Source organism: Hippocampus bargibanti, linkage group LG07, assembly GCF_051943395.1.
Source record: "Hippocampus bargibanti isolate YZ-2025 linkage group LG07, ASM5194339v1, whole genome shotgun sequence".
Lineage (NCBI taxonomy): Eukaryota > Metazoa > Chordata > Actinopteri > Syngnathiformes > Syngnathidae > Hippocampus > Hippocampus bargibanti.
Genome location: NC_142740.1, coordinates 21,822,232 through 21,840,694, shown reverse-complemented (window position 1 = coordinate 21,840,694; position 18,463 = coordinate 21,822,232). Strand labels below are relative to the sequence as shown.

The window sequence follows — 18,463 nt, the reverse complement described above, 5'->3', positions numbered from 1 at the left end:
CAACACATTTTCTGAATATTTGTCCTGTATCAGAACTGCAATATCACATGTATCCTATTTCCTAAAATGAATACCTACCACAGATTGTAAAAAAGAATAAGAATTGAAGAGTGCAAAAATGGGGCTAACTAACTCAAATGGGAGCCCTTCACACTATCTTTGTAACTTAAGCTAACAACCACTTTTGACACCACTGTTCATGTTTTTAGTGCTGCCCGCAGAGATTCAAGCCTTCAATGGTTCTCTTCATCGTCATCCCTCTCTTCACCCACAGTAAGAACATGTAGATGACGTCTATTTTTTGAAAGCTCCTTATTTCTGACATTTTGACTCATGTAACATGCAGGGCTCTCAGTCAAATATCATCAACAAATTCAAAGTGGCATTCATAAAAAAAAATTGTGTCCGTTATATTCTTTCGGTAAAGCATGTATTTTTTATTTCATGGACATGATCAAAATAAGAGATTGCGTAGATGTTTTAAGAAAGCCTCTACAAATTAAAATGCCAATAGATGAGTGCAAATAAGAGGGAGCAAATACCGATCGATCCGTAACCTAACTAATGACCTCTTGATGTGAAGGAGTTTCCCAAGTCCTAAATTCGTTCAAGGAGTTGACCAAGTACTAAACTAGTCCATGGCCAGATCTCCTAAATGAAGATGACAGGTTAACAGACTGTGTCTGTTCACTTCAGATTGACCCCAGGTTTCTCTGTGCTTCCATTGTGGGCTTTATTGTTTGGCGGTGTTGAAACGTTTAAATATGATAACTTCTATTCTGTCTATTCTCTATCAGTATTGTTTTCAAGAGCAGTTGGCGGTCCACCAGTACACTGTGGAAAAAATAGTTACTGACCATACCATTTAAAGAACAACCGACGTCTCCGGACAAGTTGTGTCCATAATTTGTAAAATGGCTTCAAATGACTTCTACTGAGCGTATTTTACAAAGATTCCACCGCATATCAAAAGTCAAGTCAAAGTCAAAGTCAGCTTTATTGTCAAATATGCTAATATGCATGACATACATAATATAATAATATAATAATATAGCTATATTTTACGTTTTAAGACTCGCGCTGAATATTCAGGAAGTCTTGTTTTTGAGTTGGTGACGAGTCTGTACGTGACGTCACTAAAGGACCGGTCTTGACCGTAAAAAAGACGCATTGAAGCGGTCCTTCCATCACGTCAATGTATTTTGCTGTATTGGTTTGGTCTGGGGACCTCGTGTTGCACCAAAAAGCCGCCAGAAGGCCAGAAGAGGGCGTCCAAGCGCCATATAAGGAATTTATCAGCCTGTGTAAACGGAGGTGGCCACAGAATGTCGCCATTTTGTGCCTCTTTTTTTGGGTGAGAGATTTTCCCTCAATGTTGCCTCAAAATGGCACAAATAAATTATTTAATCGATTGCAAACATGTATGCTTTCCTCTTCAGAACTATTTCAATCATATTCATGATTGTATAATGTGTAACAAGAAAGCATATTCTCAGAATCTGAAGCCATTGTTTTGATTCACTAGCAATGCAAGACTTCTTGGCGTGACGTCACCAACTGGGGGCGAGACTTTCTGAAAATGCCCAATTCGCAGCAAATTTTTTTGCAGATTTTGGACACTTTAAGTCATTTTTATTGGTGTTTTGCCTTTGACTAAAAATATCATACTTTTGGGTATTTTAGATGCTATAAAACGTTTTTCTGGTGTCAGTTAAAAAACAAAAAGTGACGTCGGTTGTCCTTTAAGCTATTAGCATTTAAGGATCCGACTCCTCTTAAGTTTACAAAAGACAAAAAAATAGTCTGCAAACAGTGGTCAAGCTATCATTTAACTATAATTTGCAATATGCAAAAGAAGAAGTAAACTTGACTACAACTAATGCATATTTGTAGAGATTGCAAGGATGCTCCTTCTAACTGAAAACTTTCAGGTAACTTCCTTCCCTATAACGCAAGTAAGAATACAGAAGTATTGTTATGGTTTCAGAAAGTACACCCAGCTCACTTCAGCGCCGTTGTTTTTTGGTCTTCATTTAGCATCCTGCGGCGCTATCATGCCGAACTGCTCTCGCGCGGATGGCCCTGCCCTGCTGGAGGCTCTCAGACCCGTGTTTGACCTCAGCTCCATTCGACCAGTCGTGAACATTTCAACCACCACGCTCGTCAGAATTTCCTTCATCCTTGTTGGCATTCTCGGGGTGGTAAGGGAGGGTGGTATCCATAGCAAAGGTCAAAAATTATCTCATTCTATGCCATCTTCCTCTCAAATGAAGCATATTGACTTCTTTCAGGATGAAAAGGGTCAGATCCTGACAACATTTATCATTGAAATGTTGGTGAGCTATCACTTCCTTTCCTTTTTTTCCAAAGTAGTTAATTGGTGGTCATCTGACTGCCACTTCTGAGGTTTGAGGTCACAATGTGCTTTGCAATTGCCGTGAAGCTGTCCACAATGCGTCATTCATAGTCAGCTGGGATAGTTCACCTGTAACCGAACAATGACAACCTCTTTAGAAAATTCTTGCATGGCTGAATGAATGATCTACCAAGTGACCTCCTAGGTCAAGAGTGTTTGATGGTTGCAATGTATATACACAATCACTGTGCCACAAAACTTTCATTGGTCCGAAAATTATTTATGACAAATAACGTATCTTTGTCCAATTGCAGTATCAATGCCAGCAACTTATTGTGACAGGCCAAACAATTCACAACTGTACCACTAGATAGCAGATTTCTTTTTCTGACTTACAATATTTGTTTGGCGGTGTTGTTTTTCTATAGCGAAATTATTGGATTGGATTTACCTTTATTAGTCTCACAGTGGAGAAATTAAATCAATACTACTTGAGTGGCATTGCAATTTATCTTGAACGGCGTGGTGCAATGTGACTCTTTATCCATGCTTCTGTGTTGCAGTCGTGGAATAATGAGTTCATAGGCTGGGACCCAAACGAGTGCGGTTCCCATTGGATTACAGTCCCAAGAAAGATGCTGTGGGTCCCCGATATAGTCATCAATGAATTGTAAGCCACTTCAATAATGAAATACTGTACATGAGGAACAATAATAAATAACATAACAATAAATGTTCAAGTTCAACTAAAGTACAAAACAGCACAATTCAATTCACCTTTGGAAATGTCCGCCTCCTGCAGCATGGAGAGGAACTCCGCTCAGTTTACGCCATACACATACGTGTATCACGACGGGTCTGTGTTCGATTTACAGCCTGTCAGAGTGGTGAGCTCATGCAGGCTTGACATCTACACGTTTCCCTTTGACGTCCAGAACTGCACTTTAACCTTCAACGCGTACTTGCATTATTGTAAGTATGAAGTGATCCATATGGCTGTTTGAGTGTGTGTCTGTGTGTGTGTGTGCGTGTGCGTGTCTGTGTGTGTGTGTGTGTTTGTGTTTGTGTGTGTGTGTGCGTATTGCATTGTATTTTGGACAGCCCACCTCAGTTCAAGCGCATATAACTCCAGACCCATATAATTTAGGAATTAACTAGTCGGCTATCTAGATAGAGATCTAGCTACCTAGCTGGCAAGCTAGCTAGATTTCTATCTATTTGAGTTATTCCGGGTTGAGTGAACGCTGGCACGTGTGGCTGCCGCTGCTCATTCACAGAAAAACGTATTCTGTGACTGTAAAGTGACCTTCAGAGTTTTGAGAGAGAGAGAGAGAGAGAGAGAGAGAGAGAGAGAGAGAGAGAGAGAGAGAGAGAGAGAGAGAGAGAGAGAGAGATACAGAGACAGAGAGCAAAAATGAGATTATGGACAGGAAAGCAAGGATGTGGCATTCCCAGGATAATATTTTACTTGTTTACAGCTTTTGGGCATTTCAACACAGTCTGTATTTCAGATGAGAGTAATCAAAGACACATTTCTTTCAGTCCCTGCAATACAGATTGGCCGCTTCATCTCAGCAGAAGAAATGTTCCAATATTCCAAAAAAATGATGACAACTATGGGTGAATGGGAGCTCACTGGAATAAAATCATTTCATCAGCAGCGACCAACTTCATTTAACAGCTCTTATGAAGAACTTCGGTTCTTTGTAAGGATCAATTTCCTCCCATTATATTTTGTTTATGTCTTAAAGTGTCTTAATCGTGACAAAAACCCAGCTCAGATCCTAATGATTTCAATAACTCCCAATTGCTCACCTTCCTTTCATCTCTGAACTTCTTGAAAAAAGGTTTGCCTCTCAGCTTCACTCTCACCTTACTCACAATAATTTCTACGAACAATTCCAGTCCGGTGTGCCCCAGGGCTCCGTCCTGGAACCCTTTCTCTTTATTATCTACCTTCTTCCCCTTGGCAATATTTTCCGTAAATTTGGCATACACTTTCAGTGCTTCGCGGATGGGACCCAAATCTACCTCTCCAGCAAACCCGACGCCTCTCTTCCACCTTCTTCCCTTTCACACTGCCTCTCAGAAATTAAATCCTGGTTTTCCCATAACTTCCTCAAATGTAACAGCGAAAAAAACTGAGCTTCTCCTTGTTAGAACAATATCCACCCTACACAAAGCCAACAGTTTCTCTCTCACTCTTGACAGTTCAACCGTGTGTCCGTCCCTTCAGATCAAGAGCATGGGTGTCATCCTCGATAGCTCACTATCTTTCCACTCCCATATAAATAACATAAACCGGGCCGTATATTTCCACCTACGTAATATCAACCGTCTCCATCTCTATCTCACCCCTCACAGCACTGCTATCTATGTCAACAGTCTCGTCACCTCCCATACCGATTAATGCAACTCCCTTCTTTTCGTTGTCCATCAAAAATTTCTCCATAAACAATAGTCCACAAATCCTAAACCCGGATCATCACACAAAAACCCTCCTTTCACCACATCACCCCGTCCTCCAGCAGCACCACTGTTTCCCTGTCAAATGCAGAATCGAATTTCAAAATACAGTAAGGTCTCGTTATATCGATATTCAAGGGAGTCCGAAAAAATATCGATATAACCGGGACTATCGATATATCCGACCCTGTTTGCATGTAATTTTCTCCGTGCGTGCATAGAAATAGTATCGATATAACCGGGACTATCGATATATCCGATATCGATATAACGAGACTTTACTGTACTTCTATTTACATTTAAAGCAATTGCCCCCCCCCCCCTTATCTGTCTAACCTTCAAATTTCCGTTCCCTCTCGGCCCCTCAGATCCTCATCCTCCCGCCACCTATGTGTGCCCTCTGCTTGTCACAACATAATGGGGTGCAGAGCTTTCAGCCGCTCTGCTCCCAAAATCTGGAACTCACTTCCACCCAACATCCGAAAAAATTGACTGTTTTCTCACCTTCAAATCCTCAAGACCTACCTGTTTAAAATCGCATTCAGAGTTTAGTTTAATCAGCTCTTTTATTATTTATCATTTTGTTGATGTTCTATTGTTCCGGGTGTTTATTGTTCCATTATTCTTTTGATTGTAAAGTGGCCTTGGGTGCTTTGAAAGGCGCTTGTAAATTATATGTACGTATTATTATTATTATTCTAAATGCTGTCAACCAGCATCAAGGTTGATGAGCCATTGTGCTCTCGCGCCACATTTCAAGCTGGCACGGTGGTCACTCAATTCATGCTGAATGATGAAGTCACAGAAAATATTTTATTTGGTCCCCAGAAATTCAAACGGTGACAAAATATCATTTTGACCAGATTTCAGTGCGGCGCAGGTCCATGCTGTACGTGGTCAACCTGCTGATCCCCTCCTGCTTTCTCATCACGGTGGACCTCTGGAGTTTCCTGCTGCCTCCTCAAAAAGTGGACCGCTCTTTGTTCAAGATGACCCTCATCTTGGGTTTCACCGTCTTCCTGCTCCTCACAAACGACTTATTGCCCATCACTGGAAACACCATTCCGCTCATAAGTAGGTTGACAGGTATCTTAAACATGATGAGGTTCAGGGCTCCTGAGGCATGGACATTTGAGTCGAATTTACAAATGTACGAGCTGGACAGGGTGGCATCAAATCAAACATGGAATTGCCCCAAAATTGCCCAAGAGTTGTTATGTGTCATCTTTTGTCATTCCAGGTGTGTTCCTGTCCCTCTGCCTAGCTCTGATGGTTGTAAGTCTTCTGGAAACCATTCTCATTACCAACCTGCTGCACAGTTCTACTCACTATTCAGAGGTTCCTCGCTGGATCAGACTGTCAGTCATCCAAATTTTGGGCCACCTGGTTCTGCTTCCTCCTAAACCGACACAAGTGGAGCAGATCATCCAAAATCCTGCTACTCTCGGTGAGACACAACCTGAGAACACCAGAGGAGTAAAATGACAAGGATGGATTCTTCTGTTAACCCCCACAACAGAAATGAAAGCTTCCACTGAGAGAGCAAGTGGGGGGGAGGCGCCTGAACCAGGGACCACACTGGACGACGACAAGACTTTGGAGGAGCTGAGGAGCCTGGGAAGAGACCTCCGGGTCATCCGGCTGAAAGTAGAACAGGAGCTGAACGTCAGCCAGAGCGCAGAGGAGTGGAACCAAGTTGGTTTCATCATAGACCGCCTGCTGTTCGTCATCTACAGCCTCTTCTTATCTGTCAGCTTCATTGGCATCATCGGCGTGTGGGTCAACTCGTACAATGCCACATGATAGAAACTGGCATGATACGGATTCATATTCATTTTAAATTTATTGTCTTGTTTGGGAGTAGGAACATTAGTTTTACCTTTTAATTTTATTATTCCACATCATTTTGTGATCTGTTTATTGTGTGTGTTTTATACTAAAGCAAAATAACTTTAATAGCAATGAAAATTTGCAGGTTCATTGATGCATTCTATTAACTGCACTTGACAATGTTATTGTTGTTGTTCTGGGTTCAAATATTGTGTTATTTTTTCATCAAAATTTACCAATCACCATGGCACATTTCCAAATAAATCCAATTGAAGCTGTTTGTGCCATCATCAAATGCCATTGTACGTACTGTGATCTTTCAGTGATGAATCGAGTCATGTTTGCACTACCTGGGCTACTACTACCTGGGCTATAACCAATTTATCTGTTTTGGTGAATTTTTAAAGCTCCAACACAAAACACAAATAAAATAACAAAGATTATTGAGGAGTGATGGAAACACCAAAGGCAGACTTAGAAGAATGTAGCTCACAAACATAAACATGGACACATACACTGCCTGCAGTGGTTTTCGGAACACTAATTTAAGAATGCTGACGAAGAACGCCTTCTCTATATTACAGAAGTTGTTAAATACTGTGCTGGGAACTCATTTGTGTAATAAGCTTGTAATTTCATTCTCAGACATGTTCTAGTTTCTGAGGGGTTGGTTAGCAAATAGGATCAATTCATGAATGTACATATTTGAACAACAATGTCTGTGAAATGAGATAGGGCTCTACAGTAATTGTGATTACTGACTCTGTAGAGGCAGGCTATACCTTCTAGTCGTTTAGTAGAGCCAAAGCAGTGTGGCATATTTTAAAAAAGGCCGCTTTGCGTTGTTATGAACGCAGCTAACTAGACTTTGTGCCAATCGAAGCCACTCGTCTCATTTCATTCATTTAGATTAGTGCCTGAGAGGCACACATTCACTTTTCATAAAAATCAACACTGTGCCTATATATATATATATATATATATATATATATATATATAAATCCACCCACTTATATATATATATATATATAAGTCTCACCCACCATGGGTGGTGTCTGTCCCCCATTTTAGCTCGGGTCCTCTACCAGAGGCCAGGAAGCTTGAGGGTTCTGCGCAGTATCCGTGCTGTTCCCAGCACTGCGCTTTTCTGGACCGAGATATTCGATGTTGTTCCCAGGATCTGTTGCAACCACTCGTCGAGTTTGGGGGTCACTGCCCCGAGTGCTCCGACCACCACAGGCACGACTGTCACCTTTACCTTCCAGGCTCTCTCCAGCTCCTCTCTGAGCCCTCGATTTTCTCATGTTCCTTCTTTCTGATGTTTCCATCACTCGGGACCGCTACATCCACGACAACGGCTTTCTTTTCCCCTTTATCTATGACCACAATATCTGGTTGGTTGGCCATATATACACGTATATCTCATCTCATTTTCCGTACCGCTTATTCCTCATGAGGGTCGCGGGGGTTGCTGGAGCCTATCTCAGCTGTCTTCGGGCACGAGGCGGGGGACACCCTGAATTGGTTGCCAGCCAATCGCAGGGCACACAAAGACATACAACAGTCACTCTCACACGCACACCTAGGGACAATTTGGAGTGGTCAATCTGCCTGCCATGCATGTTTTTGGAGTGTGCTAACCACTCGGCTACTGGGCCGCCCCATATATATATATATATATATATATATATAATATTTTCTGTAACTTCATCATTCAGCATGAATTGACTGACCACCGTGCCAGCTTGAAAGACAAATGTGGCGCGAGAGCACAATGGCTCATCAACCTTGATGCTGGTTGACAGCCTTTAAATAATAATAATAATAATAATACGTACATATAATTTACAATATATTTACATATACTTTACAATATATATATATATATATAATTTACAAGTGTCAAGTTTTGCGAGGTGGTGATGGCGGGTTCGGATCCCAAAAAGCAGGAAGGAGGGAGCAGGAGGTTGTTTGACAAATTGTATTAAAATAAAGTCAGCAGGAACAAAATGTAAAACATCAAAATGATCTGAATGGAAAAAATACAAAGTAGCAAAAGAAGACCAAAAGTAAAAGCCCGCCAAGGTTAAACAAACATGTACACGATGCATGCTGCAACCAAGCAGCAAACAAACAATGAATCGGCACCGGATGATCGTGCCAGGTGTCCTTTTAAGTGTTATTGATTATAACGACCAGCACCTGCGAGGCTGCCGGCAGGGCTGACGTCGCTACCCGCTGGTCGCCAATCTGATCGGGACGACCAGCACCTGTGAGGTGTAGGCGGGGGCGACAGCGCCCCCCGTTGGTCGCCAACCAGATCATGACAGTACCCCCCCCCCCTTCAAGGGGCTGCTTCCAGAAGTCCCAACAGTCTCCCAAAAGGTCCACTCGCCAGGGAACGGTCGGTGGAGAGGGCAACCGCTGCCTCTCCAGCATACGACGGGCGGCGGCCTGATGGGAACGGGACTCGGACTGGGGTGGACGAAGACGCGGCACGGATCGTCGCGGGCGTGAGTGCGATCCCTCTCGCACGTTCACGCGACGGCGCATGGCTCTGCGTGGACGTCGAACTGCCAGGCGCAGAATGACACCCCGTACGGCCGTATGGGACCAGGTCTCGGCCGGACGCCGACGTGGGCGTGAACTGCCCGGCTCCGGGGGAACGAGACCAGTCCAGAGCCGCTCCGGGATCCAGCGGTGAGTGGGGTCTCGGACTGACGTTGACGCGGACGTTGCACGGCTCGTCGTGGATGAGACTCAATTCGTCATGCACGACGACAGCGTGGCTGGACGTGGGCGTGCAATGCCAGTCACCCAGTGTCACCCTGGACGGCCACCTGGAAGGAGGTCTCGGCCGGACGTTTACGTGGACGTTGCGGCTCGTCGAGTGACGCAATTCAAACACAACGATGCTTGCGCTAACGTGGACGTAGCATTGCCAGGCACAGGGTGGAAATGAGACGGGTCCGATGTACCTGCGGGATCCGATGGTCGGCCGATTCATTCTGTCACGGTTTGCGAGGTGGTGATGGCGGGTTCGGATCCCAAAAAGCAGGCTGGAGGGAGCAGGAGGTTGTTTGACAAATTGTATTAAAATAAAGTCAGCAGGAACAAAATGTAAAACATCAAAATGATCTGAATGGAAAAAATACAAAGTAGCAAAAGAAGACCAAGTGTAAAAGTCCGCCAAGGTTAAACAAACACGTACACAATGCATGCTGCAACCAAGCAGCAAACAAACAATGAATCGGCACCGGATGATCGTGCCCGGTGTCCTTTTAAGTGCCATTGATTATAATGACCAGCACCTGCGAGGCTGCAGGCAGGGCTGACGTCGCTACCCGCTGGTCGCCAATCTGATCGGGACGACCAGCACCTGTGAGGTGTAGGCGGGGGCGACAGCGCCCCCCGTTGGTCGTCAACCAGATCATGACAACAAGCGCCTTTCAAAGCACCCAAGGACACTTTACAAAAGAATAATGGAACAATAATAATAATAATAAATATTTTTTTTGTTTTTATTTACTATTTTTTTCACTGTTCCATAGCTTTTATACATGTGGTAGAAGGTGTTGGGAAGATGCATTCAAAGGTTTAATAGAGTAAGCTTGTGGCCTAATTTTTCAATCACAACCACAACAAAAACATCGGCCCATGGTTCCACACATTAGAATGCCAGAATGTAGAGTTTACCATATGCAAGTGCAGCAGCTGAAGGTGTTAAAAAGTAAAATGGTCGAATGATTATTGAAGGTGTTAACAAGGGAAATGTGTCGATAGTTGTTTAGAGTGAATACCCATCTCCATAACTACCATTGTGCAAACTAAATTTTCAAGTTCAAACTTGTCTCCCAGTCAGGAGGATTAAAGAAATTAAAGTGAGACATTTGGACATTAAGATGTGACCAACAAGTTGCAGTAACCTCAAGAGATTTTTAATCTCAGCCAACGTGATGCTCCCTTCATGATAAAAGCAGGTGTGCCTATTTGCTGGCTATGAGTGTTGCAGCAATAGTAAACTCAGCTTCACACTAGCGGCTTTACTTTCATGATATCATATTCAAATTATATTTGAGCAAGGAAAAATTTGCAACATGTGTCGTTTGCATCGGATAATGCCCCTCATCACGACTCTCCTGCTAATTACAGGTAATGACTTTTACCCACTTATTCACTGATTGCTTTGCATGAAGCAGCAGGTGTATTATGTGCTCCATGGAGAGCTCTCTTCGTCTTTTATGTCAATGATAATAGAACCTGGTGTTAACGACTATGCAGTGGTGTGATCATCAAGACCATTACTGTGCTTTAGTGGTAGAATATACATATTTCTACTTAAGTACAGAGTCTCATTAGTTTTGCCGCCTCTGCTGTTGTAATATTGCCTCTGGTGACTTGTTAAAAGTTGTGTACAATCATCATATTATATTTATTCATCCATTTCTATGTTGCTTAACCTGTGACCGGAATCCTAAACCAATCTCACCTAAAGTCGGCAGTAAATCATATATAGAGACAGAGAACCATTCCCACAAACATTCACACCGTAGAAGACTGAGCATTGAACTCACTCAGCCCGTATTGTCGTCAGGGTAGTGAACCACTACACTGTCAGCAACCCATATTGTATTTAGTCTGTGACACTTGTTCACGCATATACCTGTCAAGTGTCATTCCTAGCCTCTCCTCTCCACTTGTTTGCCACTCATGCAAATGTTGTATTAGCTGCACAGCGGCACAGCGAACTGTCGTGTAACCATGGCGAAAGTGGTCCGTCTCACGAGTCCATGCAAGCTGTTTTTGATTTACAAGCTTTCCGGCCAGTGGTCAACCTCAGCAATCCCACGGTGACCAACATCTCCTTCACATTGTATGCCGTACTCGGGGTGGTGAGTTTGTACTTTAACTAGTTTTGAAATCAGAAGATAAGTGAAGTGGTTATTCGACTATTTTTCATTTAATGTCCTGACATGTGTCGCATCTCATATTTCAATGTAGAATGGAACTTGAAGTTGGCACATATTCATTTGCCTTTGCAGGCCACATTGAATGATTTACTGATTTAGCAAATCAGTTTTGCTTTCATATTGTGTAATTAACATCATTTTTCATCTTACAATTTGAATCAGCCTCATCCAGCATGATGTCATCTTAACAACGGAACCTTTCTATTTGTGTTGTTCTTTCAAGAATGAGAAGACACAGATTCTTACAACGTTCTTGTGGCTGAGACTGGTGTGTAACTTCATTATTTTGGGGAAATTTGTTTGAATGCATTTTAGTTTTAAAATCCAATGCTCACATTTGTGCTTTATTCATAATTTAACAAGCATATATGCTCTAGTATCATGCAATAAATCTAAATAAAGCATACAAGCTGTATAAATTGAATGGCAACCTGTTAACTCATTCACTGCCATATGTGCAAAAATGTGTCCACTCCAGTGCCAGGGTTTTTTGTCATTGTCACTTGAATTCCAGGACTCACAGAATATTTTTATTTTTAATAGTTTTAGGACTACATAAACATTCAATACAGCGTTAGAAACCACCGTAATGGTGGGGTGAGGTTCAATTTGGATCGTTCGTACAATAGACTGTTTAGGCGACATAGACTTAGTTATGCTGATGAGGTGATATGAGGGCAAAGTGGGCAATCAGGCCAGTCAGGACAAAGTGGGCAATCAGGCCAGTCAGGACAATGGAAGCAATCAGTGGAGGTGCAGGGATTAGTCCTCTGCTCCCCCCAACCTGAGAGCAGGCACCAATCATAGCAGAGTCCGGCACCGCCACATCTGGCCAGTAGGGATAAATATAGGGCCAAAACTACCACTAAGACTTTAGTGTGCTGACGAAGCTTCTTGGATAAGAAGCGAAACATCCGACACCTTCAACGAAGTACAGATGATGGCTGAAGAAACCTTTTCATCATTAACCAGTCCTGTATGACTGAGAGCTTACACAGACGTTAGAAACCTTAGACTCTCTTTTTTTTAATCAGTAAAAAAATATTTCCTAAATGATATGGGTCTGGAGTTCTATGAGCTTGAAATGAGGGTGGCTGTCAATGCAATACATACATATTGGTTTATATAGAGCAAACTTGTCTCCCAGTCAGGAGGATTAAAGAAATTAAAGTGAGACATTTGGACATTAAGATGTGACCAACAAGTTGCAGTAACCTCAAGAGATTTTTAATCTCAGCCAACGTGATGCTCCCTTCATGATAAAAGCAGGTGTGCCTATTTGCTGGCTATGAGTGTTGCAGCAATAGTAAACTCAGCTTCACACTAGCGGCTTTACTTTCATGATATCATATTCAAATTATATTTGAGCAAGGAAAAATTTGCAACATGTGTCGTTTGCATCGGATAATGCCCCTCATCACGACTCTCCTGCTAATTACAGGTAATGACTTTTACCCACTTATTCACTGATTGCTTTGCATGAAGCAGCAGGTGTATTATGTGCTCCATGGAGAGCTCTCTTCGTCTTTTATGTCAATGATAATAGAACCTGGTGTTAACGACTATGCAGTGGTGTGATCATCAAGACCATTACTGTGCTTTAGGGGTAGAATATACATATTTCTACTTAAGTACAGAGTCTCATTAGTTTTGCCGCCTCTGCTGTTGTAATATTGCCTCTGGTGACTTGTTAAAAGTTGTGTACAATCATCATATTATATTTATTCATCCATTTCTATGTTGCTTAACCTGTGACCGGAATCCTAAACCAATCTCACCTAAAGTCGGCAGTAAATCATATATAGAGACAGAGAACCATTCCCACAAACATTCACACCGTAGAAGAGTGAGCATTGAACTCACTCAGCCCGTATTGTCGTCAGGGTAGTGAACCACTACACTGTCAGCAACCCATATTGTATTTAGTCTGTGACACTTGTTCACGCATATACCTGTCAAGTGTCATTCCTAGCCTCTCCTCTCCACTTGTTTGCCACTCATGCAAATGTTGTATTAGCTGCACAGCGGCACAGCGAACTGTTGTGTAACCATGGCGAAAGTGGTCCGTCTCACGAGTCCATGCAAGCTGTTTTTGATTTACAAGCTTTCCGGCCAGTGGTCAACCTCAGCAATCCCACGGTGACCAACATCTCCTTCACATTGTACGCCGTACTCGGGGTGGTGAGTTTGTACTTTAACTAGTTTTGAAATCAGAAGATAAGTGAAGTGGTTATTCGACTATTTTTCATTTAATGTCCTGACATGTGTCGCATCTCATATTTCAATGTAGAATGGAACTTGAAGTTGGCACATATTCATTTGCCTTTGCAGGCCACATTGAATGATTTACTGATTTAGCAAATCAGTTTTGCTTTCATATTGTGTAATTAACATCATTTTTCATTTTACAATTTGAATCAGCCTCATCCAGCATGATGTCATCTTAACAACGGAACCTTTCTATTTGTGTTGTTCTTTCAAGAATGAGAAGACACAGATTCTTACAACGTTCTTGTGGCTGAGACTGGTGTGTAACTTCATTATTTTGGGGAAATTTGTTTGAATGCATTTTAGTTTTAAAATCCAATGCTCACATTTGTGCTTTATTCATAATTTAACAAGCATATATGCTCTAGTATCATGCAATAAATCTAAATAAAGCATACAAGCTGTATAAATTGAATGGCAACCTGTTAACTCATTCACTGCCATATGTGCAAAAATGTGTCCACTCCAGTGCCAGGGTTTTTTGTCATTGTCACTTGAATTCCAGGACTCACAGAATATTTTTATTTTTAATAGTTTTAGGACTACATAAACATTCAATACAGCGTTAGAAACCACCGTAATGGTGGGGTGAGGTTCAATTTGGATCGTTCGTACAATAGACTGTTTAGGCGACATAGACTTAGTTATGCTGATGAGGTGATATGAGGGCAAAGTGGGCAATCAGGCCAGTCAGGACAAAGTGGGCAATCAGGCCAGTCAGGACAATGGAAGCAATCAGTGGAGGTGCAGGGATTAGTCCTCTGCTCCCCCCAACCTGAGAGCAGGCACCAATCATAGCAGAGTCCGGCACCGCCACATCTGGCCAGTAGGGATAAATATAGGGCCAAAACTACCACTAAGACTTTAGTGTGCTGACGAAGCTTCTTGGATAAGAAGCGAAACATCCGACACCTTCAACGAAGTACAGATGATGGCTGAAGAAACCTTTGCATCATTAGACCAGTCCTGTATGACTGAGAGCTTACACAGACGTTAGAAACCTTAGACTCTCTTTTTTTTAATCAGTAAAAAAATATTTCCTAAATGATATGGGTCTGGAGTTCTATGAGCTTGAAATGAGGGTGGCTGTCAATGCAATACATACATATTGGTTTATATAGCGCTTTAACAACAACTGAAGCTGGAACAAAGCGTTAACATGGAAAAAGGGAAATGATGCCCCTTGTGGAAAAGAAAAAAACATTGCCAGAGGCCATGGCCAGCGCTTTATCGCTACCCAAGCATGAAAAAACAAAACCCAAACAAATTCGGGAATGGCGCTTTACGTCATATTTTCAATTCCCGAATAAATTCGTGAACGGCAGTGAATGAGTTAAAGGACAACCGACGTCCCCGGACAAGTTGTGTCCATAATTTGTAAAATGGCTTCAAACGACTTCGACTGGGCGTATTTCACAAAGATTCCACCGCATATAGCTACGGTTTACGTTTGAATACTCGCACTGAATATTCCCGAAGTCTTGTTTTTGAGTTGGTGACGAGTCCGTACGTGACGTCACTGAAGGAACGCCCCTGACCGAAAAAAAAGGACACATTGTAGCAGTCCTTCTATCGCGGCAATGCATTTTGCTGTGCTTGTTTGGTCTGAAAATGTCATGTTGCACCAAAAAGAGCCAGAAGAGGGCGACCAAGCTCCATATAATGAATTTATTAGCCTGTGGAAACGGGCTGATTAATTCCTCACAGGAGCTCGGTCGCCATTTTCTGCCTCTTTTCTGGGAATGCCCAATTCGCAGCTCAATTTTTTGCAGATTTTGGACACTTTAAGTCATTTTTATTGGTGTTTTGCATTTGAATAAAAATATCATACTGTGTGTTTTGGGTATTTTAGATGCTATAAAACGTTTTTCTGATGTCAGTTAAGAAACAAAAAAGTGACGTCGGTTGTCCTTTAAGGAAGTTACGGTGAATGCATTATACCGATTTATTATTTTTATTTTTTTCAGTACTGGCATCATGAGTTTCTCATTTGGGATCCTGACAAATGTGATGGAGTCTCCAGGATTTCGCTCCCTGTGAACAAACTCTGGTCTCCAGATATCATCATCTATGAGTTGTACGTTTCCTTGTGCGCGAATTCCCAACATGTACTTGAGTAATGGAATGATATCAAGTGTTTTTGTGTGATTCAATGTCAATATCATTACACTTCAGAAAATCTGATTTAGCTGCTTTTAAGTACACATTTAGTATGATTTGGAGGCTAAATCAAAAGTTCCGTTGTTATTATTTACTCACGAGGGGTGTTTTTCTGAGTAAATATGCCGTACCTGGTCAATCAGGAAATCATCAGGATATCATTTGAGATTTCTGGCACACCTAACGAAGTGGCCGATGAGTGGATATCGCTCTCATACTGTATTTTCCATGGATCTCCTCATTAACTAGATGTGTTTTTTTCTGTCTACCCACCCACTTCCGCCGTCCAGCGTTGACGACGACGTCTCCCAAGCTTGTCCATACGTCTACATCAACCACACAGGTCACATTCGCTGGGACAGGATGCTGCGTCTCGTTTCAGCCTGCAACCTTAAGATATTCAGTTTTCCTTTTGATGTGCAAAATTGCACTTTTACCTTTGGCTCCTACATGCACACCAGTAAGAAAATATAGAATGCGGGTGTGGCTATAGGCTGGCAAATCATTCTAAATCATTTGTTCTGCAGTACGTGACGTGAGGATAAGCCCAGCACTGACCTTTGAAGAGATGTCTCGGAACTCAAAGCGTTACCTGGAAGCCAGTGGAGAGTGGGAACTGGTGGACATACTGGGAGAAACCTCCATTCTGCAATTTGGGATTGACGAATGGGACATCATCACTTTTTGGGTGGGGTGAAACTTGTACTCCATCTTATGAGTAAAATATTTTGAGGAACGTTTTCCAATTCAAAGTTGCTTTTCCTTGTTGTTCAGGTGGTGATAAAGCGACGTCCGGTGCTCTACGTGGTCAACCTGCTCATCCCTAGCTCTTTCCTCATGCTTATTGACATCCTGTCATTCTACCTACCACCCCACAGCGTGGACCGGGCCTCCTTTAAGATGACCCTCATCCTGGGCTATACCGTCTTCTTGCTCATCATGAACGACCTGCTGCCCAGCACCGCCAACGGAACACCCATCATAGGTCAGAGGTTGTGATACCTTGAGTAGATCTTGAAAAGACAGAATGAATCAGGAAATCTACTTACTGCATTGAGAACAATGTACCAAATATGTTTAACTTTTTGTTCATGTGTCTTTTGAGCCTCAGCCTAATATTTATTGTGAGCAAGTTGATAATAATAATAATAATAATAATAATAATAATAATAATAATAATAATAAGTGGGTTTTGAGTATAGATGGGTGAGAAACTGAGAATAGGTGGGATTTCTGGCACACCTAACGAAGTGGCCGATGAGTGGATATCGCTCTCATACTGTATTTTCCATGGATCTGCTCATTAACTAGATGTGTTTTTTTCTGTCTACCCACCCACTTCCGCCGTCCAGCGTTGACGACGACGTCTCCCAAGCTTGTCCATACGTCTACATCAACCACACAGGTCACATTCGCTGGGACAGGATGCTGCGTCTCGTTTCAGCCTGCAACCTTAAGATATTCAGTTTTCCTTTTGATGTGCAAAATTGCACTTTTACCTTTGGCTCCTACATGCACACCAGTAAGAAAATATAGAATGCGGGTGTGGCTATAGGCTGGCAAATCATTCTAAATCATTTGTTCTGCAGTACGTGACGTGAGGATAAGCCCAGCACTGACCTTTGAAGAGATGTCTCGGAACTCAAAGCGTTACCTGGAAGCCAGTGGAGAGTGGGAACTGGTGGACATACTGGGAGAAACCTCCATTCTGCAATTTGGGATTGACGAATGGGACATCATCACTTTTTGGGTGGGGTGAAACTTGTACTCCATCTTATGAGTAAAATATTTTGAGGAACGTTTTCCAATTCAAAGTTGCTTTTCCTTGTTGTTCAGGTGGTGATAAAGCGACGTCCGGTGCTCTACGTGGTCAACCTGCTCATCCCTAGCTCTTTCCTCATGCTTATTGACATCCTGTCATTCTACCTACCACCCCACAGCGTGGACCGGGCCTCCTTTAAGATGACCCTCATCCTGGGCTATACCGTCTTCTTGCTCATCATGAACGACCTGCTGCCCAGCACCGCCAACGGAACACCCATCATAGGTCAGAGGTTGTGATACCTTGAGTAGATCTTGAAAAGACAGAATGAATCAGGAAATCTACTTACTGCATTGAGAACAATGTACCAAATATGTTTAACTTTTTGTTCATGTGTCTTTTGAGCCTCAGCCTAATATTTATTGTGAGCAAGTTGATAATAATAATAACAATAATAATAATAATAATAATAAATAATAATAATAATAAGTGGGTTTTGAGTATAGATGGGTGAGAAACTGAGAATAGGTGGGAGTTGAGCCTTTGATGGGAGCTTTTATTATACTAGGTTGTGACATTCGCCTGTTTCGAATGAATATGTTCACCAGTGGCATGTTCAGATTGGATTGGATTGGATTGGATATGCCTTTA

At 42.3% G+C, this 18,463-nt stretch overlaps 3 protein-coding genes and 1 long non-coding RNA gene across 5 annotated transcripts; 3 read left to right on the top strand and 1 right to left on the bottom strand.

Moving 5' to 3' along the window:
- Positions 1-1,792: 1,792 nt before the first annotated feature.
- Positions 1,793-6,706, top strand: LOC148895807 (5-hydroxytryptamine receptor 3A-like). Its single transcript, XM_089000579.1, has 8 exons — positions 1,793-2,201; positions 2,292-2,336; positions 2,920-3,026; positions 3,159-3,328; positions 3,899-4,062; positions 5,686-5,896; positions 6,063-6,269; positions 6,342-6,706. Exons 1-8 carry the CDS (start codon positions 1,905-1,907, stop codon positions 6,623-6,625), a joined length of 1,485 nt encoding a protein of 494 aa, XP_088856705.1. The 5' UTR covers positions 1,793-1,904; the 3' UTR covers positions 6,626-6,706.
- A 1,929-nt stretch (positions 6,707-8,635) lies between these two features.
- On the bottom strand, positions 8,636-16,462 carry LOC148895806 (uncharacterized). The gene is made up of 3 exons (XR_016115528.1): positions 16,324-16,462; positions 9,631-9,711; positions 8,636-9,492 (listed from the first exon to the last, which is right to left on the bottom strand). It is a non-coding gene; the product is annotated as an uncharacterized LOC148895806 (long non-coding RNA).
- LOC148895805 (5-hydroxytryptamine receptor 3C-like) lies at positions 9,728-17,155 on the top strand. 2 transcript variants are annotated; one of them, XM_089000586.1, is made up of 6 exons: positions 9,728-11,544; positions 14,105-14,149; positions 15,858-15,967; positions 16,341-16,510; positions 16,578-16,738; positions 16,825-17,155. In XM_089000586.1, the coding sequence occupies exons 1-6, from the start codon at positions 11,443-11,445 to the stop codon at positions 17,047-17,049; spliced, it is 813 nt and encodes a 270-aa protein (XP_088856712.1). In that variant the 5' UTR covers positions 9,728-11,442; the 3' UTR covers positions 17,050-17,155. The 2 variants fall into 2 exon arrangements, with proteins under 2 accessions (XP_088856712.1, XP_088856711.1); XM_089000585.1 differs by lacking the exon at positions 9,728-11,544 and adding an exon at positions 12,772-13,803.
- Positions 17,156-17,361: 206 nt separating this feature from the next.
- LOC148895804 (5-hydroxytryptamine receptor 3C-like) lies at positions 17,362-18,111 on the top strand. Its single transcript, XM_089000587.1, has 3 exons — positions 17,362-17,572; positions 17,640-17,800; positions 17,887-18,111. Exons 1-3 carry the CDS (start codon positions 17,362-17,364, stop codon positions 18,109-18,111), a joined length of 597 nt encoding a protein of 198 aa, XP_088856713.1.
- Positions 18,112-18,463: the final 352 nt, after the last annotated feature.

Bases quoted from the DNA above. Each gene is read 5' to 3' on its own strand.
- LOC148895804 (XM_089000587.1), top strand. From the start codon at position 17,362: ATGTGTTTTTTTCTGTCTACCCACCCACTTCCGCCGTCCAGCGTTGAC. The intron at 17,573-17,639 runs GTAAGAAAATAT...TTTGTTCTGCAG, and splicing joins TGGCTCCTACATGCACACCA to TACGTGACGTGAGGATAAGC. The intron at 17,801-17,886 runs GTGGGGTGAAAC...CTTGTTGTTCAG, and splicing joins GGGACATCATCACTTTTTGG to GTGGTGATAAAGCGACGTCC.
- LOC148895807 (XM_089000579.1), top strand. From the start codon at position 1,905: ATGCTCCTTCTAACTGAAAACTTTCAGGTAACTTCCTTCCCTATAACG. The intron at 3,027-3,158 runs GTAAGCCACTTC...CGCCTCCTGCAG, and splicing joins GATATAGTCATCAATGAATT to CATGGAGAGGAACTCCGCTC. The intron at 6,270-6,341 runs GTGAGACACAAC...CCCCCACAACAG, and splicing joins CCAAAATCCTGCTACTCTCG to AAATGAAAGCTTCCACTGAG.
- LOC148895805 (XM_089000586.1), top strand. From the start codon at position 11,443: ATGCAAGCTGTTTTTGATTTACAAGCTTTCCGGCCAGTGGTCAACCTC. The intron at 16,511-16,577 runs GTAAGAAAATAT...TTTGTTCTGCAG, and splicing joins TGGCTCCTACATGCACACCA to TACGTGACGTGAGGATAAGC. The intron at 16,739-16,824 runs GTGGGGTGAAAC...CTTGTTGTTCAG, and splicing joins GGGACATCATCACTTTTTGG to GTGGTGATAAAGCGACGTCC.